Source organism: Vicia villosa, linkage group LG5 (assembly GCF_029867415.1).
Source record: "Vicia villosa cultivar HV-30 ecotype Madison, WI linkage group LG5, Vvil1.0, whole genome shotgun sequence".
NCBI lineage: Eukaryota > Viridiplantae > Streptophyta > Magnoliopsida > Fabales > Fabaceae > Vicia > Vicia villosa.
In genome coordinates, this window is record NC_081184.1 from 46,681,964 (window position 1) to 46,706,031 (window position 24,068).

The 24,068-nt window shown below is 37.7% G+C and overlaps 2 protein-coding genes across 3 annotated transcripts; both read right to left on the reverse strand.

Moving 5' to 3' along the window:
• Positions 1–18,616: 18,616 nt before the first annotated feature.
• LOC131601625 (photosystem II 5 kDa protein, chloroplastic-like) lies at positions 18,617–19,187 on the reverse strand. Its single transcript, XM_058873491.1, has one exon. It carries the CDS (start codon positions 19,086–19,088, stop codon positions 18,765–18,767), a length of 324 nt encoding a protein of 107 aa, XP_058729474.1. The 5' UTR covers positions 19,089–19,187; the 3' UTR covers positions 18,617–18,764.
• A 464-nt stretch (positions 19,188–19,651) lies between these two features.
• On the reverse strand, positions 19,652–23,846 carry LOC131601624 (uncharacterized). Of its 2 annotated transcripts, XM_058873488.1 has the most exons (13): positions 23,719–23,846; positions 23,363–23,600; positions 23,149–23,275; positions 22,941–23,068; positions 22,773–22,842; positions 22,562–22,664; positions 21,768–21,885; positions 21,563–21,644; positions 21,309–21,370; positions 21,022–21,094; positions 20,834–20,914; positions 20,416–20,496; positions 19,652–20,019 (listed from the first exon to the last, which is right to left on the reverse strand). In XM_058873488.1, the coding sequence occupies exons 2-13, from the start codon at positions 23,554–23,556 to the stop codon at positions 19,852–19,854; spliced, it is 1,287 nt and encodes a 428-aa protein (XP_058729471.1). In that variant the 5' UTR covers positions 23,557–23,600; positions 23,719–23,846; the 3' UTR covers positions 19,652–19,851. The 2 variants fall into 2 exon arrangements, with proteins under 2 accessions (XP_058729471.1, XP_058729473.1); XM_058873490.1 differs by lacking the exon at positions 23,719–23,846 and having other exon boundaries at positions 22,941–23,063; positions 23,363–23,502.
• Positions 23,847–24,068: the final 222 nt, after the last annotated feature.

Consider the following 24,068-nt stretch of genomic DNA (forward strand, 5'->3'; position numbering starts at 1 on the left):
AAAAGCTGAAAAAGCAGTTTGAATTTGAAACTAAGAAGCTGGAATTGGAAAATTCTGAACTGAAGGAAAAAGTTTTAAATCTATCCAAAGATAGTGGATCTCCTTCTGAAACAGAAAAATCCATTCCTAGCATGAATCATATTCTGAAAGAATATGACTCGAGCTTCAGAAAGTTCTTATCTAGAAGTATTGGCAGAAGTCATCTTGCTTCTATGATATATGGTGTTTCTGGAAACAGAAGGTTTGGTTTTGGCTATGAGGGTGATACCTCACATAAATTTGAACCTGTTGATGATCTGAAGATCACATACAAGCCATTGTATGATCATTTCAAATATGGCCATGCTCATGATATTAGACTCACTTCACATGCACAGAAGTTTAACACTGTTCACACCAAGAAGCATGTGACACATCCTAAGAAATATCATGCTGACAAACCTAAAGAATATCATGCTGTTCCTCCTGTTAAATATTTTGCTAAACCCAAGTTCAATCAGAACTTGAGGAGAACTAACAAGAAAGGACCCAAGAAATTGTGGGTACCTAAGGAGAAGATAATTTCTGTTGCAGATATCCTTGGCGGCAAAGAGGACAAAAAGCAAAATGTCATGGTACCTGGACTCTGGGTGCTCGCGACACATGACGGGAAGAAGGTCTACATTCCAAGACCTGGTGCTTAAACCAGGTGGAGAAGTCAAGTTTGGAGGAGATCAGAAGGGCAAAATCATTGGCTCTGGAACCATAAATCTTGGTAACTCTCCTTCCATAACTAATGTACTTCTTGTAGAAGGATTAACGCATAACTTATTGTCCATAAGTCAATTAAGTGACAATGGTTATGATATAATCTTCAATCAAAAGTCTTGCAAGGCTGTAAGTCAGAAGGATGGCTCAATCCTATTTACAGGCAAGAGGAAGAACAACATTTATATGATTGATCTTTCTGATCTTGAGAAGCAGAAGGTGACTTGTCTTATGTCTGTTTCTGAGGAGCAATGGGTCTGGCACAGAAGATTAGGTCATGCTAGTTTGAGAAAGATTTCTCAGATTAACCAACTAAATCTGGTCAGAGGACTCCCAAATCTGAAATACAAATCAGATGCTCTCTATGAAGCATGTCAGAAGGGCAAGTTCTCCAAACCTGCATTCAAGTCTAAGAATGTTGTGTCTACCTCAAGGCCGTTAGAACTCTTGCACATTGATCTGTTTGGCCCAGTCAAAACAGCATCTGTCAGAGGGAAGAAATATGGATTAGTCATCGTTGATGATTATAGCCGCTGGACATGGGTAAAGTTCTTAAAACACAAGGATGAGTCTCATTCAGTGTTCTTTGAATTCTGCACAGAGATCCAATCTGAGAAGGAGTGCAAGATCATAAAGGTCAGAAGTGATCATGGTGGCGAGTTTGAGAACAAATTCTTTGAGGAGTTCTTCAAAGAAAATGGTATTGCCCATGATTTCTCTTGCCCTAGAACTCCACAGCAAAATGGAGTTGTAGAGCGAAAGAATCGGACTCTACAAGAAATGGCCAGAACCATGATCAATGAAACCAATATGGCTAAGCATTTCTGGGCAGAAGCAATAAACACTGCGTGTTATATTCAGAATAGAATCTCTATCAGACCTATTCTAAATAAGACTCCTTATGAATTGTGGAAGAACAGAAAGCCCAACATTTCATATTTCCATCCTTTTGGATGTGTATGTTTTATTCTGAATACTAAAGATCATCTTGGTAAGTTTGATTCTAAAGCACAAAAGTGTTTCCTTCTTGGATATTCTGAATGCTCTAAAGGCTACAGAGTATACAATACTGAAACATTGATTGTAGAAGAATCAATCATTATCAGGTTTGATGATAAGCTTGGTCTTGAAAAACCAAAGCAGTTTGAGAATTTTGCAGATTTTGATATTGATATATCAGAAGCAGTAAAACCAAGAAGCAAAGCTGCAGAAGCTGATAGTCTCAGAAGCAATGGATCAGAAGATCAAGTTGCTGCATCTTTAGAGAAGATCAGAATTTCTGAAGAGCCAACAGTCAGAAGATCATCTAGACTTGCTTCAGCTCATTCAGAAGATGTGATCCTTGGGAAGAAAGATGATCCTATCAGAACAAGATCATTCCTAAAGAATGACAATCAGAAGCAGTGATCAGAATCAGTAGGCGTAAAGTCTATTCAGAAAAATACAGCTGTCATCTATTTTCGGATGGTGAACGCGTGTCTGTACGGTTAGTAAAAAGCGTTCAGTTGAAAAGACGCCGATCTAGGTAACTGTGTTAAATCATTTCATTTACCGTATTCTCTCTCCTAATGTCATTTCTCATTAAATGCATAATGATTTCGTTATTTTCAAATCATTTAAATAACCCGCTTCACCTTCATTCCTTCTTTCTCTCTCTCTCTCTCTCTCTCTCTCTCTCTCTCTCTCTCTCTCTCTCTCTCTCTCTCTCTCTCTCTCTCTCTCTCTCTCTCTCTCTTTTGTGCATCCCTTTCGTTGCATCTGTTTTTCAAAACCTAGTTTTTTATTTGATCTCAAAGCATAATCATCATGAACTCATCTTCATGTTCATAAAATTCAAAAGAAAGACTCACTTCTACACAGATCCTTCTACACAAATATGAGTATGCTCCATTGAAAACATGCTTAATACCCACGGAAGAACTGGAAGTTCTATGTGAATCTGCTGTGGACATCAACAACCTAAAAGCAAATGGCTTTAAGTGTGATGCAAGAGTCTTTGAGCAAGGATGGTCTAAATATCTTGATAGATTAGTTGGTCCAATTTATCCTAAACTTGTGAAGGATTTCTGGGTACATGCAACGGTTACTCCAACTGCCATCATTTCATTCGTGCTAGGGCATGAAGTGGTTATCACTGAAAAGCTCATCAGGAAGCTGTACAATCTGAATGATGAAGAAGGTTGGTCTGGTCTTCAACATGCAACAGTTGACTGGTCTAAAGTTGAACAACAAATCTCTCTGGCTTTTGGAATTGATTCTCATAACACGGGCACCTTAAGGCCGTTTTATCAAGTATGGGCTGAGATTATTCTGGGTTCTCTTCACCATAGAAAGAAGATGCTCTCCTCCTCCTACATCAGTCCGGATCACAAGTATACTCTTTTCTGCATTGGCAGAAAGATAGAGATCAACATCTCTCATATTCTGTTTGAGAATCTAAAGACTTCTATTTGTGAGTCAAGAGAAGATGAAAGGGCGAAGTACCCTCATATTTCAAGTAAGACTATTCCCTTCGGATGAATGATTTCAGACATTCTGATTGAAAGCAAAGTGCTGGACTCCATCAGGAAACTCAATGCTTCCCATTTTCTTGGAGTAGTTCAAGGTCCCATCTTCAATGGTGTGGATTTGTTCAGACTGGAACTCATTCAAAATGTACCCTCTGTGTGCACAAGCTTTCCTGACATCCTGTCAAGAAGAGTTGCTGTTGAAGGTTTTGCCTCTTTGTTTCATAAAGAACTGCATCAGGTTGTCAAGCTTTACCTGGAAGATTGTGTTAGGAAGCAATCAGATATTGATCCTGCTTGGATCCGTGGCAGAGTACTTCCGTCCAAAGCTGATCTTCTGAAGAAGGATCAGAAGGAACAAAAGGCTAGGCTAAAAAGAAAGGCCCGAGAAGATGAGGTCATGAAAGCCAAGAAGTTGAGGGTCACCTATGATCCTGACAAGGTGGACTCTGAAGAACGAAGGGAAAAAAGGATCAGAGACTCCTTTCACAGAACCAGATCTTCACGTGCTTCTTCTGAACACGTCCCCAGGCAGGTTTTTACTCCACCTCCTTCTGTCCCTAAACCATCTCTCTAATCACCTCCATCTGAACCAAAAGTAAACTTCACTTTACCAAATCCTTCTCCATCATCTTTTTCCTCTCCCATTCTAAACCCCACACCTCTAAGTATTCTTCCCCCAACTCCTTCTGATAAATCTTTCTCACCAATTCCCTTTACAAATACTCCATCCTCTTCTCAATCTATCCTTTCTGATACTCCATCCTCATCAATCATTCTCTCAGATATCCCTTCTTCCTCATCCACCGCACCTCCACCTTCTATATCCCATCCCTTACCTACCAGAAAATCCAAACCCTACTGTCTTCTCTACCCAGACTACAAATTCACCTTCAATCCGCCTGAACCTGAACCCTATACCTACTTGGAACTATTCAGACATGAGGTGATTAGCAGTCTAGACCTTCTGAAGGATGCCTTTCTAAATGGTCTGGATGATGTTTCTACAAGAAATCTTTGGAAAATCTTTCGTAAGGACTTTCAAGTAGAAGCAATGGGAGTACAGAAAAGACTAGTGGCTGCTGCCCCTGGTTACCCTGGTTACCTTATGGAGGGTGATATTGGTATATACTACCATCCTCTCAGAAATTCTGTTGCTGCTGAGGAGAAGCAGTTTGTGGATGAATTGGAAGAAGCAAGACTGGCTGCTGCATTGGAAGCTAACCCTTGCAGGGAGATTGTGGTCTGGATACCTCAATATCCTGTTCTACTTGGGGATTTCAAGACTCTCTTTGACTTTCTGAGGGAAAACCCTTCTAAGAAAGACCCAAGCTTGGTCATTCCGGAAGTTGTTGACCCACCAGAAGTTGAAGGTCCTTCTGCCCCCAGGAATCTAGCTGCCATTCTTCAGGCACTTGAGAATGGAGATTCTAAATTCCAGCTGCAGAATATGAAGATGCTTCTATGCAAGAAGCAGATGTAGAAGATCATGTTGCTGAATCGGTTCCTGTTGAGAAAATTCTTGCAAATGATCTATCAATGGAAGCTACAGATCACAATGCCATCCCGTTGGATAGAAGCTGTGAAGCTTCTTCTGATGAACCTTCCCGTCTTGCGAGGACTCTGGAAGTTCTTCAGAAGAACCAGGATGAGCAAAGCTCAGTCAATGCTGAGTTTAGAGCTTTCATAGAGAAGCAGAATGAGCACAACAATGGGGTTCAAGAGATGTTGGCCAAGATCTTGTCAAGGCTAGGGTCATCTTAGATTGAGTCTTAGTTGTTTTTGTTTTTTGCTTTTGCTGCATCTGTTTTGTGCATCTTCTCTTCCTTATCTTCTTGTACTTCTGTACTTTTGTCTGCTTGAACTTCAATGAAAATTATCTTTTTCTTCCATGTGTTTCTTTTTGTTTTTCATCTGAATCTTTTATGTTTTTGATGTTATGACAAAAAGGGTGAGAAATATGTGATAAATAATTTGATTTAATTAGTTGCTTTACTAACAGAACTTGCAAAGTTCTATGCTTTAAGTTGTGTTGTTGCAGGAATTGAAGATTCAAGATCAACATGAGAAGCAACAAGATGAATCAAGCTCTTGGATTCTTGAAGCAAGTTGAGTGCTATGAAGCTTCAGAATCAGAAGCAGAAGCAAGAAGAAAGAATGTTCAGATATTCTGATGATAGAATATGATCTGAAACATTATGTCTATTTATTCTGATACATTCTATATGGCTCTGATACATATTATGTGTTCTGAATCATATTCTATGTTCTGACTCATTCATGCTGACTTTTGTCATTTAGTTTTGTTCTGTAACATTTCAGGATGTAGAGATGCTCTGATGATGCTCTGGTACATTCAACAATGTTCTGATACAATCTAGCATGAAGTGATGTAAGAAGAAATTCAAGCTCTGAAGCTGTCCTAATGGAAGCAAGAATCAGAAGCTGTGGATGTTCTGAAGATCAAAGAAATTCAAGTTCTGAAGTTGTCCGATGGAAGCAGAAGTCAGAAGCTGTGAATGTTCTGAGGATCTAAAGAAATTCAATATTCTGAAGCTGTCCTAATGGAAGCAAGAATCAGAAGTCATGAATGTTCTGAAGATCAAGCACTGTGAACGTCTCTACTGAAATACTCAGGGAAGTCTTTTATTATTAAAATTCTTCTAGTATTAATTTCAGGGGGAGATTATTCATCTCAGGGGGAGATTGTTAATCTCAGGGGGAGACATATTCACATGCTTGTGCTATAGCTGTGTAAATTGTCTTTAGCCGTCTGCTCTTTCTGATCGCAAATTCATATCATTTATATATGTTTTTGTCATCATCAAAAAGGGGGAGATTGTTAGAACAAGATTTGTTCTGATCAATATTCTTAGTTTTGATGATAACAAGGATATGAATTTTGTGTGAGATAATGTGGTACTCTAATACATTGCAAATTTCCCTTTCAGGAAATATATAAAGAGTATGCACAAATCAGCGCTCAGAAGCTTTGTCTCAGAAGGTTCAGCATGCAACATCAGAACATGGTCTGGCAAGACATCAGAAGATGGTCAAAGCAGAATCAGAACATGGGTCTATGGAAGCATCAGAAGAACTTGAGATCAGAAGCAGAAGCACTGAAGTTCTCATGGTATCACGCTCAGAAGCACTTCAAGGTCAGAAGACAAGAAGATGTTATGCACCAAGCTGTTTGACTCTGATGATATTCAAACGTTGTATACACAAACATCAGATCAAAAGAAAGTACAGGTGGCAGGCTACGCTGACTGACAAAAGGAACGTTGGAAGCTATTAAAGGCAACGTCAGTAGACACAGCGTGAACAAGGCTCGAGGTAGTTGACAAAAGCGTGAAACATTAAATGCAATGTTGTACGGAATACGCAAAGCATTAAATGCTCCCAACGGTCATCTTCTCAAGTGCCTATAAATATGAAGTTCTGATGAGAAGCAAGGTTACCAATACTGAACGAACTTATTCTAAAAAACTTGCTGAAACGCTTTTCAACTCAAAGCTCAGAAACTTCATCTTCATCAAAGCTCACTACATTGTTGTTGTAATATATTAGTGAGATTAAGCTTAAACGTTAAGAGAAATATCACTGTTGTGATTATAGCTTTTCAGAAGCATTTGTAATACTCTTAGAATTGATTACATTAATTTGTAAGTAACTAGAGTGATCAAGAGTTGATCAGGATACTCTAGGAAGTCTTAGCTTGTGTCTAAGCAGTTGTAATTAGAGTGATCACGTGGTGGTCAGGATACTCTAAGAAAGTCTTAGCTTGTGTCTAAGCATTTGTTCCTAGAGTGATCAGGTTGTGATCAGGATACTCTAGAAGACTTAGTCGCGGACTAAGTGGAAAACCATTGTAATCTGTTGCGATTAGTGGATTAAATCCTCAGGTGAGGTAAATCACTCCGTGGGGGTGGACTGGAGTAGTTTAGTTAACAACGAACCAGGATAAAAATAACTGTGCAAATTGTTTTTATCGTTCAAGTTTTTAGACTACACTTATTCAAACCCCCCCCCCTTTCTAAGTGTTTTTCTATCCTTCATCCATATTATCCGTGTTAGTCCTGGTAATGTTTGTTATTAAGGGTGATAAATCGAACCCATCTCTCGAGCAAGGACACCCACCATATCATGATTGCTTGCATCCATCTCTTGCCTAAATGTTGCTTGGTTGTTTGTGGTTAAAGTAGGCATTTGGCCTGATGGACCTGGATTTTGTACACTTCGACCGACTGAACCTGCATTTGGGGAAAATGTTGCCACACCAAGTTGGGTGTATGTAGGTCCAGCACCTTGCATTCCTAACATATTAGATGACGGCATCCCATATGGGTGTGGGTTCCAAGGCCTCCAACCCTCGAATGTTGTTGGTCTCGGGGTATACGGTGGTACCTGACTTGCAAAATTTGTCGAAAAATGTGGTATTTTTGTTGTGCTTGTAAAAGGTGGTACCGTAGTCGAACTAAGTACTGGTATTGTCCTTGTTGACATCGATGTAGTTTCGGGCATGGTCTGGGAAATACTTACAGCCGCAGAGCCTGTCGACGTGGGTATCTTTTGCGCTTCTGGCATGGAGGTCGAAGCATTTGTTGTACTTGTGGCTAACGTTTATGACCCTTGTGGGGGATCTTGGTTTCCCTTCTCACTGGTTGAGTTGGCCATTTTCTTGTTGTATTTACGTTTAGGAATTGGTTGTGCACTGTTGGTTAATTTATCGTTCCTAAGGTTAATACAAGGTTCTAATATGATCTAACCGTATAAGTTAAAACAAGAATTTTAAATGACAACTTTTTGACACCGTCCCACCGGGTGTGCCAATTTGTTTACGGTGATTTCCGGTAAACAACCGCTAGTTTTCCAAATTATAAATATACTGTGATTACTCGTAGGATCGACTAGATTGATCCTAGGACATGTGTCGAAAAGTTGTCTTTAAGAATGATTTGGTTCATGTTCTCTTGGTTTTTTATTGGTTTATAAGGTTATGTTGTGAATGTAAAAATAACTTTGCGAAATAAACTAAATGAATGCACGACGAAAAGTAAATTGGTTAGACAATAAACGTAAGTAAAACTTCGACAAAAATCTATAAGGGAATGTAAATTGCAGGAATGGAAATACTTAACAAAAAAGTAAAGGACTGTAAAAATACTTCGATTCTATAATGGAAATACAAACATATGTAAGGTGTTGGTGTTACACGTACATTTCTCAGCGACAACTCTTTCTCTTAATGCTTGATACTTGAGTGATTTGTGAGTAATTTGTACAAAATGAACACACTGGATCCTGATACTAAGACCCTTATTTATACTAATTCGACCCTAACGATCCTACGCTAATGAAATGCCACGTTGCCCGTATGCATGCGTTTCGAATCCCTGGGGCGCCATCTGTCTTCGTTGGTTTAAACAGAACATTTCGAAATTCAAAACCTCCCGCTCGAATCTTATTTGATACGTGGCAACGTATTCTTTGCGAGAATGCATCGAAATACTTCAAGTTTCCATAACCTTGTATTTCGGAAACCATTTAAGTCCCGAAGACCACCTATCTCGATTCAACTTCGATTTTAGGAATCTTCATCACAAATAACATTCTCAGAAATAGCCATCCAAAGCCATTTTCTCTTCGAAACTTAAGTCTTCGAAAAGCATATACAACAATCGAAATCACCAGCTAACATACACCACCTAATCCCATTAGTGAAGCATCACAATAAACCACAAAAGATTCCACCGGTTCGGCAAAATCGAATAGGAGCACTAGTCAACCTCCTCTTTAAATCTTGAAATCCTCGTTCATATTCCGAATCCCAAATAAATGCTTGACCCTTTCTTGTCAGCTTAGTTAATGGTAATTCTAACTTCGAAAATCCTTCTATGAACTTTCTGTAGTAACTTGCAAGACCAAGGAAACTACGAATTTCGGAAACTGACTTCGGCGCTTCCCACAGAGATACCGCTTCTACTCTCGTCGGATCAACCGCAATACCGTTCTTGGAAATCACATGACCAAGAAAATTCACCTCACTCAACCAGAATTCGCACTTTGACAGTTTAGCATAAAGCTTCTTCTCTTTCAATAATTCCAATACAATTTTCAGGTGTTCCGTATGCTCTTCTTCCCTTTTGGAATATATCAGAATGTCATCAATAAACACCACAACAAACTTATCAAGATAAGGATGAAAAAATCCTATTCATATATTCCATAAAAACACTAGGTGCGTTAGTAACTCCAAATGACATGATTGTATACTCGTAATGACCATACCTCGTTTTGAATGCAGTCTTCTGAATATCCTCCGTCTTCACATGAATCTGATGATACCCAAACCTCAAATCAACTTTGCTAAATACACATGCTCCAACCAGCTGATCCATTAAGTCGTCAATCCTCGGCAATGGATACCGATTCTTGATAGTAACTTTATTCAGTTGTTTGTAATCCACACACAACCTCATAGACCCTTCTTTCTTCTTCACCAATAACATCGGCACACCCAATGGCGACACACTCGGACGAATAAATTCCTTCCCCAGCAACTCTTCTAATTGACTCTTCAATTCAGCCAACTCAGATGCCGACATACGATAAGGTGCCATCGACACCGGACAAGTTCCAGGAATCAAATCAATATCAAATTCCACTTCTCTCTCGGGTGGCAACTCTCTAACATCTTCTGGGAAAACTTCTGGAAAGTCACGTACCACCGTTAATTCACTACTCACCGCTTTTCCCTTCCCTTCCATGGATGCAAATAATATGAACGTGGCAGCCCCATCTTTAACCGCTTCATTCACCTGCTTAGTAGTCATCGCCAAATCCTCAGCACTACTCTCTTCAGGAAATATCACCGTCTTTGTGAAACAATTGATATGAACTCGGTTGAATTCAAACCAGTTCATCCCTAGAATGACGTCAAGTTATTCTAGCGGAAGGCACGCTAAGTCCATTTTGAACTCCTTACCAAAAATATCAATCAGACAATTCAAACAAGCAGACGAAGTAGTCACTGAACCTGACGCAGGAGTGTCAATGACCATACCTCCGTTAATATCAGATGTTTCTAAATTCAATCTTTGAGCACAATCCAATGAAATAAATGAATGAGTTGCTCTAGTATCTATAATTTCAATTAAAGGCGTGCCATGGATAAAACACGTACCTTTAATCAATCGATCATCGGGTTAGTCTCTGCCCCAGACAAAGCAAAAACCTTTCCACCAGACTGGTTCTTCTTTGGCTTCATGCACTGTGGACTGATATGGCCTTCTTCGCCACAGTTGTAGCAAGTCAGGGTCTTCATCCTACAATCAGAAGCAATATGACCTGCCTTACCACACTTGAAGCACTTCTTCTCTCCACTCTTGCACTCATTCCTTTTGTGTCCAGGCTCACCATAGTTGTAGCACCTAACGGGAGCACTAGAATCTCCCCCACTAGGCCTTTTCCAATCACCAGCTTTTGGATTTCCTCTACCATATAGCTTACCTCTATCCATAGACTTTTTACCCTTCTTATCAACTAACTCGCGAGAGTGAGATGACTTCAGCTTAATGTTGTCCACCTCAAAAATCCTACTACAATCCACTAAGTCAGCAAATCGGCGAATCCTCTGATACCTAATACCTTGCTTGATTTCATCATGAAGACCATTCTCAAATTTGATGCTCTTTGAGAACTCACCGGCTTCATCATTGTTGTAGTGAACATAGAACTTCGCCAGCTCAACAAATTTGGAAGCATACTGCGGCACCGTCATATTACCCTGTTTCAGTTCCAAGAACTCAATTTCTTTCCTTCCCCGAACATCTTCAGGAAAGTACCTCCTCAGAAACTCTCTTCTGAACACAGCCCAAGAAATAGCTACACCATCAGCGTCCAACTCAGTTCTAGTAGCAACCCACCAGTCGTCAGCTTCTTCCGACAACATCTGAGTACCATACCTCACTTTCAGGTTCTCAGCATAATTGATGACTCTGAAAATCCTTTCGATCTCCTTCATCCACTTTTGAGCACCTTCAGGATCGTGAGTACCCTTGAACAACGGAGGATTGTTCCTCTGAAAATTTCCCAATTGTCTGTCAGCACCAATCCCAACTCTATTGGCATTCCCTCCCAACACACCAGCAATCATGCCCAGAGCCTCTGCAATTGCGTCATCATTTCTTCCACCTCTTCCAGCCATTTTTCTGCTAAATCACAAAACAATTTTGTTAGCATAAGAGTATCGACAGTGATAACTCGCATTAGTCGCATACAAGGGAATAAGGACAGACTCTGGTCACAACGACCGACAATGCTCTGATACCACTATTGTAACACCCTCCTAAACCCCGCGGCAATTATTAAAATAATCAGAGTAAAACATGCAACCAAGGGTGCCATAATTAATTTAAACCAAACGTATGTCAACTATCATGCATTATTAGAAAACGATTTATCAAATAAACAACATCATGTTTAACACAGCGGAAAGTACGCATCACCAAATACAAGTAATGGAACAAAACTAAAACCATTAAATAGAGTACGTAAGTTAAACTCTAACTAAATCGTTCCCAGTGTTACACTATCAGAGCATGACTGACACGACACCAAACTACCGGATGAGCTCTACAAGCTATCCTCACCGAGCAATAGTCGCTACTCCTCAATCTAAAAATATCAATATGTAAGGGTGAGTCTCATTCGAAATTAATAAGCATTATGCATTCATAAGCAATAAAACATCATAGAATTATTATTCACCCAATTATAACATGTATTCAGATTTCCAAACAATAACCAAACCACCATGCCAATAAATACGTCACTGAAACATAACACTCAAGTCATTCGCTCATACTATATCTTTATGCACATGAATGAACTGACGCTATGCACGTGGTACCATACATGGGCTAAACCCATCCGACTGATCTATTTGTCACCAAGATACAGCCCAATCGGCACAAATTCCACACAATGGGAATTATGCCCACCATTTGATCCGCAACATCACTGGGATCCATCACCAAAATGTGTATGAATGAATGCACACATATGACATTATTATAACATCACCGATCCGATGCTTCGCATTGTCGCATTACGACTCACCATTTCATCACCAATAAGCATGCACATGTCTTAGCAATCGTTCAATCATATCAGACATAATCATGTCAAACATCATCCAATTCACAACGGAAATCAAGATAGTTTCATCACCGTGCAACACATTGCTACACTCACAGAAACATGTACACAATGCTACAATTCATCATTTAAATTAAATCGAGATTATCACCACTGCCCATCTCACTGGATTATCACATAAAGCCCTTAACCAGCTTCACAACACCCAAAGCGGCACATAAATCGGACACACGGATCAAAAGATATGGATTTTAGAAAATAAAATATTTTTCCAAAAAGTTACAGCATAACCGGTTACAAGAATAGCGTAAACGGTTACATCCACAAAATTATTAAAATTTTTTGAAAACCTTCATTGTAACCGGTTACATGAATTAGCGTAACCGATTACGCTTGACGTAACTCTATTCGCTATTATCCTAAACAGGTTGTAACCGGTTACAAAAACAACGTAACCGATTACGGTCACGAAACTCCATTTTTTCCATAAAATCACACTCAGTGTAACCGGTTACAGAAATGGAGTAACTGATTACACTCCCTTCTGCAGCAGAAAAACATTATTTGACAACAACTCAGCCCTTTCTATGATCTCTATTTCGTACCAACACGATTATACATCAAAACAGCACCAATTTGCACATTTAGTCATACATATAACATGTTCTAACATCAATAATCAACAATACATATTCCTATACTCAATTTTCACCAAAACATACCAATTTATGAACATTTCACCAAAACCTAATATTTCCCCAAAATCCCAACACGTTCAATTGAGTCAAACGATAATCCTAATCAGTTCTACTACCCTTGATTGTATAATAATCACTAACCTGAAGAGTCCCCCCTTACCTTAGAGTTTGAAATCTTTGAAGGTTCTCTTCTTCCTCTTCTTCTCCTCTTTCACGTATCTCCTCTATTCTCCAACTTTTGCTCTTTTGTTTCTAATTACCTTTTTCACAATTTCTCTATTTTATGAAAAATAAAATAATGATTAGTGAGGCCTACACTGTTAGCACCCCCTCTCTACTAATCACAACACAAAAGTCCAACATCATTCTTTCACAATTTTCTAATAATCCAATTTAATTAATTAACTCCAAATAATCAATTTAAATTCCAATTAAATTAATTTATGAAATTATGGGGTGTTATAGTCTGAGTGTAGCATCGCATGACAACTGGTTCAAATCTGCACTTAAATTGTTTCTACACTACATCCTAAAAGGCTAAGATGGGTTAAAGGGTTCCAATGGCTTTTCAGCTTCTCAGGACACTCAAAATTGAAAGTAATAATATTGTTATGATTGCTCGTAAAAATAAGTACTACCTTCCATGAGGCCTCCACTTATTGGGGTTTCATCATATGTTGCTCATGTTTAGGACTGCTCCAGACATGCAACTATTGATCATACCACCATCCTATCTCATAGTGCAATGAAGTTCGGGTTAAGAATTATCTCACACACAAGTATCACCCAAACAATCATATAAATATATACAAAAAGAATATAGCAAACAAAAAGGAAATCACATAAACACACAGATAAACAAAATATGTTAAACCCACTTAGGAAAATTCCCTAGCAGAGTCGCCACTTTTTTGTAGCACCAAAAAAATCATGAGATTAAGCTATTTATTAACTTAACTCACACAAGCAAGAGTCACCGCCGAACTTTATTGTTTCCAAAAGGAGAAAGGGAAAAAATTGATAAAACCCACAAAGAGAAATCTGGATAAGGGGGAGGTGTGAAGTGATATGTGATAATGATGGTTTGAAGGTGATATGCGATCTGAACGAAAAGGATGAATTGTGTAATTGGTTGTGATCTGTAAAAAGTATTGTTGTTACGGTTTGTGTAAAAGATGGTGAAGGATCGAATGAGGAATGAAGATTATGAATGGATTCTGAAGGTGTGAATCAGTGGAGTAAAAGTTTAACAGATTTTTTTTATTGGAGGAAGAATTGAGTTTCAAATTCAGCGGAGTTTTCTTAGCACTTTTCTTCCCCCCTAGAGTTTGGTTTAAACTATTGTTAACAAATTTTCGTCCAAGAGAAATGAACAAAGACACTTTGTCCCATGATGAACGACTTTTCATCTTCCTCATGGTTAATAATGTCTGAGTCAATTTGCCCCTAACTATCTTCAATTATTTACAAAACTCAATTGCTCTTTCCAAAAGTCAACATAAATCCTACATACCTTTTGGAAGAGTTATGTCTGAACTTTTTTATAAGGCAGGAATTGTTGGAATAGTCCGGAGAAATGGACCGGAGAATGGCCTTTTATAGAAAAGATGTAAAGTATTTGATGGGTGAATGGGCTTGTTGTCCGTGTTGTTGTTGTTTTCTGACTATCCTTCTTTAAGTATATCATGTTTGTACTATTGTTTCCTTTCAATGAATAAATGTTTATTTCTTGTTATTCGCCCTTCTTCCATATTCTCATTTTGTTAATAACATGTACTGACATCAATTAATGTTCGTTTTCATGAAGTTATCCCGAACATTTATGAAAAAAATTGTTTTGTCTTTTAAAGTCTTTTTGATTTCTGACAAAGGGGGAGAAAGAGCTATGATTTTGATGGAGTTGTGAACTTTCTAAAACGAATCATGCTCTGATATGAGTACTTCAGAAGTTATGAACCTTCTGAGTAAAGTAGTTTTGATCTGCGCTCTGATACAATGCATGTTTTCTCTGATACAACGTGTGTTTAAGAAGTTGTGAACTTCCTGAAAATATGGTTAAATCAAGCTCTGATACCCCACAGTGTTTAGAAGTTGTAAATTGTTTGAAAGTAAGGTAATCGTATTTTGATAACACATATTGTTCATGTAACACCCTGGATTTCCGCTTACCCCGCAGGGCTTCCAGCCTACCAAGCATGTCACCAGCTTAATCAATAATCCCCCCTAGGTCCGCTTATCGGCTGCCCAGGAAATATTGTTTTTGCCTCCCGCAGGAATCGAACCATGTACCTAGGGGTTAAGTACATATTCATAGCAATTCCTGCTACCACTTTCCTGGGCAGCCGATAAGCGGACCTAGGGGGGATTATTGATTAAGCTGGTGACATGCTTGGTAGGCCGGAAGCCCTGCGGGGTAAGCGGAAATCCAGGGTGTTACATTTTAATGTAACACCCTGGATTTCCGCTTACCCCGCAGGGCTTCTGGCCTACCAAGCATGTCACCAGCTTAATCAATAATCCCCCCTAGGTCCGCTTATCGGCTGCCCAGGAAAATATTGTTTTTGCCTCCCGCAGGAATCGAACCATGTACCTAGGGGATAAGTACATATTCATAGCAATTCCTGCTACCAATTGAGCTAGTAGCTCAAGTGGTAGCAGGAATTGCTATGAATATGTACTTAACCCCTAGGTACATGGTTCGATTCCTGCGGGAGGCAAAAACAATATTTCCTAGGCAGCCGATAAGCGGACCTAGGGGGGATTATTGATTAAGCTGGTGACATGCTTGGTAGGCCGGAAGCCCTGTGGGGTAAGCGGAAATCCAGGGTGTTACAGTTCAGAAGTTGTGAACTTTCTGAAAGTATGGGGATCAGACTCTAACGCTTCAGAAGTTATGAACTTTCTAGAAGCATGACAAGGGTAATCTATTATTAAGCATTTTTAAGAAACTATGAATTGTCTGAAAGAATGTCAATGTGTGATCTGGAAACATTTGCTCCTATTCCACAAAGCTGTTCAAAAGTTGTAAATTGTCTGAAAGTTTTTATAACCATGTTTTGATAAACCAGACTCTGATACTTTAGAAGTTGTGAACTTTCTGAAAGTGTAGTATGTTTGCTCTCATTTTGGAATCGTTCAGAGGTTATGAACCTTCTAAAGACATGGTCGGAAGACATGGTCAAAAGACATAATCTAAGACTTGGTCTAAGATATGGTCAGAAGATATGATCTACGACATGATCTAAGACATGGTCAGAGACATGTTCAAGGACATGGTCAGTCAGGCAATGGTTCAGGTGCTAAACCTTTTGATGACATGATGTTTTGCACCTTCTGGTGGCATGATCAAGTTTCTGGAAGAACCAAGGTTCTAGTTTTGATGTTTGATACGAGGCATCAAGACAATTACTAAACAGGTTATGATACTCATAGTGTTCTGATAGTAAGTCAGGTTCTGACATGAAGACTATGCAGTTCTAGTTATACTCTGATGAGACGTCAATGGGGAAGTACTCCTTCTCTATGTTACTTTTTGTACTGCAAAATTTATTTTGTGAGCCTTGGGCTCAAAGGGAGACTCTGAAAAAGCATAAATGAATTTTGGGTATTATCATATTTAGGGGAGCTGGTTAGCTTTTCTGAATTTGAGTTTTATGGTGATTACCTTGTATGAATTGTTCTATCAAAATACATGGTTTTGTCATCATCAAAAAAGGGGAGAATGTAGGAACAAGATTGGTTATGCATTTTGATGATAACTTTACATGTTATCTTAAAGAACAATTGTGTACTCTAGTGGTATCCGTATAGTGTGTAGCTTTTACTAAATAGGTTATGAATCTGGTAAGAAGGTGTGTGACATCATTAGATTCTGAACTCAACACTATGGAAGAATACGTGTGATGTGTTAGAAGTTAAGTCAAGATTCTAGAATGCTTCTTCTGCTATGATTCTAAGGAACGTTAGTACAAGAGCTTTTGATCGTGACTTTACAAGGAAGCTTTGGAGGCCTTCTAAAGCTTTGCTTTTGTTGCCCCAAGTTCTGAAGATGATGAAGACACGGTTTTGCTGAACAAGTTCTGAAGATCTGAAGACATTACTTCTGAAGACCAAGTGCTGAAGACTCTGAAGACAAGGTTCTGCTGAATAGGTTCTGAAGACTCAAAGACTTAGGTTAAAGAAGACTCAAGTTCTGATCCTTCTACAACATGCTTCAATCAACATACAATTAGAAGTCTCTAAAGATATAGAAGACAAAGATCAAGAATGTCTTATGTGAGATGGTAAGTATAAAAGTACAAAGTACACTTTGACCTCTACTCTTATAGGGTGGCGTAAAGACAAACCTATTTGTATTTGTTATCTACCATTCTACCATGACCGTTAAGGACATTAAAGCTGGATTTTTGTTTCCTATTATACCCTCCAACAGATATATTTCTTCAGCTATAAAAGGAAGACTTGGATGAATTTGAAATCAACTAATCAATTCTACAAAACTACACCAAAGCGTTGCGCAAACTCTGTTGAGATATTCTTTGTATAGTTTTGTATTTTTAGCAAGGAGCTTTTGTTCATATCTTGCTTTTAACACTTTTGTATTGTTGTGCTTAAATATTGTGTAATCAACTAATTATAAGCATCTATGTATGCACATCTTTATAATCAACGGATGTTGATAAGCTCCTTGAGAGACTAGGTTTAATTAGGATTCTCAAGAAGACTGTAGTTGCGGTCATAATGGTTTGTCAATAAGGATCAACGGACTTGTTGAGGTTATTAGCAAGATTGATCGGACTTATTGCGGTTGTTTGCAGCTTGACATTAAGGATCAGCTAAACTTATTGGGGTTGTCAACAAGGTTGATCGGACTTAGTGTGGTCGTCTATAGTTTGGCAATAAGGATCAGCGGACTTATTAGACTTGTCAACAAGGTTAATCAAACTTATGGTGGTTGTCTGTAATCAGTTTGATTATAGTTGATTAAGTCCTTGTTGATAAGGCAAAATCACCTTGGCGGGTGGACTCGAGTAACTTCGTTAACAGTGAATCAGGATAAAAAAATTATGTTCATTTATTTTTATTCACTTGTTAGCTTTGTGTGTGAGTTGCAAAAAGATTATATTTTGTGTAATTCAATTCAAATTCTCATTTCTTGTGTTTTTCGTACCTTCACTTCCAACATCTCCTTTTTCTCGTTACACCGCGGAACAAATATATATTGTCAGCTCTTCAAAATTAACTTATCTAGTAATATCAAGTATTAACAAACAAATTAGTAACTAATATTATATTCAACGACATCAAGTATTAACAAACAAATTAATAACTAATATTATATGCAACAACATGATGTGTGTTGAAATACCCACGCCTAATTTTCTTATTTAATTACCTATTGTGTAGAGAACTAAATTTCATATATTTACCTCTCCTCTTAAAAGCAAAATGAAACTCCAAGCACTCTAAGCTACTAACCAAATTTCTTGGTTGAGCATCAAATTAACAACAACATAGACAAGGCAAATTTGATAGTTTCATGAACAACTTAGTACATAGAATTACAAAGGATAAGAATATGAAACCAAAACATTACATCCCCAATGTTCATTTCATTACAATACAAAGTACATAAAAGACTAAAACACCCTCAGTTGCGGCAAATCCTAGCTGTTGGCATGGTAACACAAACAGGTGCATATGCTTTCTTAGCTTCTGGAGAACCACGTTTAGGTTCATCAGCCAAAGCCATCCCAGCAACAGAACAAACAGCAGCTGCTGCAGCAGCAAACATGATGTTCCTCCTTCCATTGGTTCCTTCCTTGTCATTCTCATAACTCACTTCCATCTTTTCTACTTCAACTCCTCTAGCAGCATTAGCCACCACCAGTTTCCTTTGAGTTGCCACAGGTGACCGGGAGGCGATCGCTGAGCTCCCGGCGAAGAATGATGCTGTCATGGTTAGTGATGCCATTGATGTAGTGTGTAGTGGTGTAATCTTGATTGAATTCTGAAAACTAGTGCTTCTATGTGTTTGTTGTGTGTGAGTAGTTAAGTTAGATAAAAAGGATATATGGAATTTAATGTAAATCACAAACTTTGAACTTGTAAGGTCATCCTCTATCTTATCTTGTAGAAGTAATAACCAATAAGTTATTGCCACGTCGGATTGTTGATCCTCTTGAACTAGTGGCCCTGAATTAAAAAATAAGTCCCTCAAGAATCAATTCAGTCCCTAAATTATATGAAAATAATAAATAATATTTAAAACTATATAAAATCTGTTAAATTAGTCCCTAAATCATGTGAACTCTGTCTTTTTAGTTTCTAGTACCTCTTATCAATATATAATCTTAGAAAATAATTTGACAGATTTCATATATTTTAAGGACTATTTTCTTTATACTTAAGGAACTAAGTAGATTAAATTGATGGTTTACTCTAAAAAAAAAATGTCTTGCAATTTTTTGTATAAGGGGTTGGTAAGACACTAACATTCCACAGTACAAAATAATTTGTTAAAGAATTGTAATCCCATTCACTAAGTTTTGCTTATATCTTATAAATCGAATTGAATTGAATAGATTACATTTGGAAGTCAATAACTTACAAAATAGAACATTCATTTTTCTTGTATTAATGTGAACTGTTACATGAGTTGTACTTGTATCACTTCATATCACTCAAAAATGATACTGATGACTATAATTTGACCCTTTTTTTTAGTGTCCGGGAACCTATGCGCATATAACAATGGCCTCTTCTCTTGTTTTGTATGGAGGAGGCAGTAAACTGTCTACATTAGCAAAAAGATCGGTGCGGCCAGGAGATGGTTCTGAAACAGGCGAATCCAATACCGAGTCAGGAATTGCTTCAAGGGTTTCTTCAAAAAATGATTCTATTGTCTGCATAATTCAAAATTTCAGTTAGCATTTGAATCAATTTATGCAATAACATAACTCATTAAATGACATTAAACTGTAATCAAATTATGCAACACAAACCTGGCCTAACAACTATAAATAATTGTTTTTTAAGTCTTAAACTATGGACTCATAGATGAAGAGTTACTTAAAAGGTTATAGACCACTTGTCAGATAACTATGTTGAAATGCTGATCATTTATGTAAGATAGAAATCACAGAAAATAACAGTAAATTAAAAATAATTCATATGTTTTGCTTTAATGTTAAAGTTTGTACATACCGTAAATTAATTATTTGCCGAAAGCCATATATAAAATAAAAACAACATGCCCTTTTAAGTACTCAGTTAATTAGGTTTCACTACAGTAACTATACCGTGCAATTTCGAAAAGCGGCATCGGCGTTGCGCTTCCACTGTCCATTCCCAGGTTCTGAATGGAAAAGATTGAGTAAAGGCTGCAGTGACACAACTGACAATAGTCATATAATAGCAACGAATTGGAGGTAGAAATTTGAATATTATTAATAGGTATATAACTTACATCTATACATAAGAGACAATAGCTTTACTAAATAACTAGTAAAGGACCCCCGTGCGTTCGCACGGGTCGCGCAATTTTGATATAAATATTATGCAATTATGATTATAAAAATATATATGAATTAATAGAAAAAATGTCTTAAATGATGATTGTCATAAAAATATTAATTTAATTTACAACACAGGCACTACATAAGTTTCCAGAGAATAAAAGAGAGTAACAAATTGCAAAATCAATTGAAGGTTACACACCTTCACAACGTCTCGTACATTTGGCTTATGTCCATATTTTCCCAACACTGAGTCCCCATAGACTATATATTTTTCAAGAACCTTAAGTAAATAAGATAAATAGTTAAGACATAAAAATGGTAAACTGAGTAATGAGAAAGTATCAGTGCAATTTAATCGATGGAAAGCCGAGCATTGTCTAAATGAACCTGACGACGTGTAAGACCACAACTTGGTGCACCGTAAATTGCAGTATCAACATGTCCCAATACATTCCAAGGGCTGTTGACATTACGACAATGATTATTCAAGCCGCCGCATATGAATTTTGCATCAATAATTAAAAAATATCAAGAGGGGTCAATCAACAAATCATTGTTATAGATATGCAGCAATTTCCAATGCCCCGACTTAAAGCGAATTCTGGTTCTTGAAATAAAGCAACTTTTATGCTTGAATATGGACAAAAGAAGGGAATTTCGTATTTGACACTTACTTATAGAATGCTGCACGTCCAATCATAACGCCGTGAGCCCCAGCTTCTCGAGCTGCTGTGACCTATAACCGATGTACCATGAAAACAGTCCAAGATAGAATCATCAGAACAATATGCAGTAATTATAAGAGAACCAATTAAGTTTAGTACTGAAAAGCTTATTAAAAAAAAAAGTTTAGTACTGAAAAATTCCAAATATTCCTACAAATATCAGGTTTGACACAAAATCACAAAGACAGTGACAGTGGCTTTACCTCATCAACACTAGTAATACCCCCGTTTATTGTGAATGTTAAATCTGGAAAGTCTCGTAAAAGGCCATAAAAGTATTCATATCTGCATTAAAAGACTGTCATATCATCTACAATTCTAGACATTGTATTTGTGTATGTACATAGGTATGTAAGAAGATATATATTATGTGTATGACTACAAAAACCAAATTTAACTGTAACGTACTTTAGCGGAGGAATACTCCTATTTTCAGCTGGGCTAATGCCATTGAGCAGTGCCTTCCTTGAGTGAATTATGAAATGTTTAGTGGGTGATAAAGAAGAAACCTTGAATATGAAATCACCTGATACGCAACAGAAAGTTCACTATAAAACCCCAAAAACCATTATCCAAATATTTTATAGAAGAAACTATTAACCGAAGATCAAAATAACAACCCCTCATCCTTGTGAATGTATAATGAAAAGATCACAATCAAGAGGTTAATGTCTCAACAAATAGCATCAAAGTGTCATCTTTCAGATGCAAATCGAATCCAATTACTGAATCCCATGTAACATTCGATAGGCATGTTACATGTCTAAACGAACTAATTTCAATTTGTAACAGAATTAGATATTGTCAAGGAGAGATGGTGGCAGGTTAGATTTGAGGCCAAACTTATATGAAGCAATATGACTCTTGGCCATGTTTTAGCACAAAAAATGGGTGGTCCTAAAAACTCCATCAAAACCATTTTCTGTTAGATTCTGATATCTCTATATTTCAGATTACTGGCTCCTATCAGTGTGTCACAATTATGCATTAAAGGAAACAGTAACCAAGGGATTCAGTGATAATAAGCCACCATGCACCTATAAATGGAATAACCTTTTTGAGTGCAATCAAAATAAATGCTAGCCACTAATTTAGTATAGCTTAGTTAGTTGCAAAATCTTATAAAAGATAGAATCTACAGACATATCTGGTGTACTGCAATATTATTTTTGCCTAAGAATGTATAATGAAGGTGTCCTTACACAGTTCATCGTAAGAATCATGATCATCCACACCAATTCGACATTTGACACTGACAGGTACATTTGTACTTGAAGCAATTGCTGACATAGCCTCGGCAACAAACTTTTCTTGTATACATTAAATTCCAATATCAATGCAAGTTGACAAGGAAAATTTATCGATTCAATCGAATTGCATGTTGTCATATAGAATTAATTACAATTTTCTAACCTTTGGGTCAAGCATAAGACGCACACCAAAACTCCCATGTCCAGCTACTCTTGGACTTGGGCAACCACAGCTGATATATGTTTGGTAAAATAACTAGAGTCAGAGACCGAGACCAATAACAGAACAATGAAACTCTAGGATTTAAGATGATAGGACATATATACAAACTTTAAATTGATCTCATCATAGCAATAAGCATTAGCAAGTTCAGTTGCTTTTGCCAGACTTTCTACATTGCTCCCTCCAATTTGAAGCACAATGGGATGTTGTTCCGGAGAATATGCCAAGAATCTGTCCTGAGCAGAATACACAAAATGAATGAATAAATGGTTTCGCAATACAATTTATCCCAAACTGCTCTTCGATTTAAACTTACGAGATTATCCTTTTGATGAACAATTGTTTCGGCTGCAAGCATCTCAGTATACAGCCAAGCATGCTTTGATATGATGCGCGCGAGAGTCCTATAGTGATTGTCCGTCCAGTCCATCATTGGAGCAACACTAAAATTCAACCAACACGAAATAAAAAATTAATGACACAAAAGGACTCTTCAATAACATAAATTACACAAAATAGATAATACTAACCTAAACCAAGGAGGAAGATAGTGTTTGGCAACAGCCCCATGTTGTTGTTTGGAACAAAAGAACCTCGAAATGCATAAATTTCTAGGGCTTCTTCGAGATATAGTGGCCTGTAATCTGGGAGTGTTTTTGATGAAATTGGAAGCTAAAGGGGAAAATGAAAGGGAAATGGAATAGCCTGTGAACTTCATATTCATCGTCCCATTCAATAAACCATGGCCAGGTTGGTTTCTTTTATAACCTACACGTCAAAAGAAATCATTACTCATACTGTAACTTTGCAACACGAAAAAAACATGTAATGCGTATAAATGAAGTTGTGAAGTGAAAGTTGTGAAGTGAAGAAAAATGGAATTTACGTCAAGGGTGGAAGCTTGTTCCGGCGCTGGATTCTTCTTGGATTGAGTTGGGAATAGAAGGAGTATAGCTTATCCTTCGAATTAAGGTTTTGTTTGGATTGATGAACCGGATGGAGCGGAGCGGAATGAGATGGAATAAAATGGTATTCCATTGTTTGGATAATTTAAAAATGGATGGAACTGAGTGGAATAGAGTGGTATGGATTCCATTCCATTCCATCACCTACCACCATTTTTCTTACCCTCCGATTTGGGCGGAATGAACAACTTATCTTGTTCCGTCCTAAAATTTCCAAACAATGGAATGGTATTTTCGTTCCGATCCGTTCTACTCCGCTCCATCCCACTCC

What these genes read in the sequence shown, in the direction of transcription:
- LOC131601625 (XM_058873491.1), bottom strand. Translation starts at nt 19,088, where the DNA reads ATGGCATCACTAACCATGACAGCATCATTCTTCGCCGGGAGCTCAGCG.
- LOC131601624 (XM_058873488.1), bottom strand. Translation starts at nt 23,556, where the DNA reads ATGAATATGAAGTTCACAGGCTATTCCATTTCCCTTTCATTTTCCCCT. An exon ending in TATCTTCCTCCTTGGTTTAG is followed by an intron (nt 23,276 to 23,362) that starts GTTAGTATTATC and finishes GTTGAATTTTAG; the next exon opens with TGTTGCTCCAATGATGGACT. An exon ending in GTGGTCTTACACGTCGTCAG is followed by an intron (nt 20,915 to 21,021) that starts GTTCATTTAGAC and finishes TATTTACTTAAG; the next exon opens with GTTCTTGAAAAATATATAGT.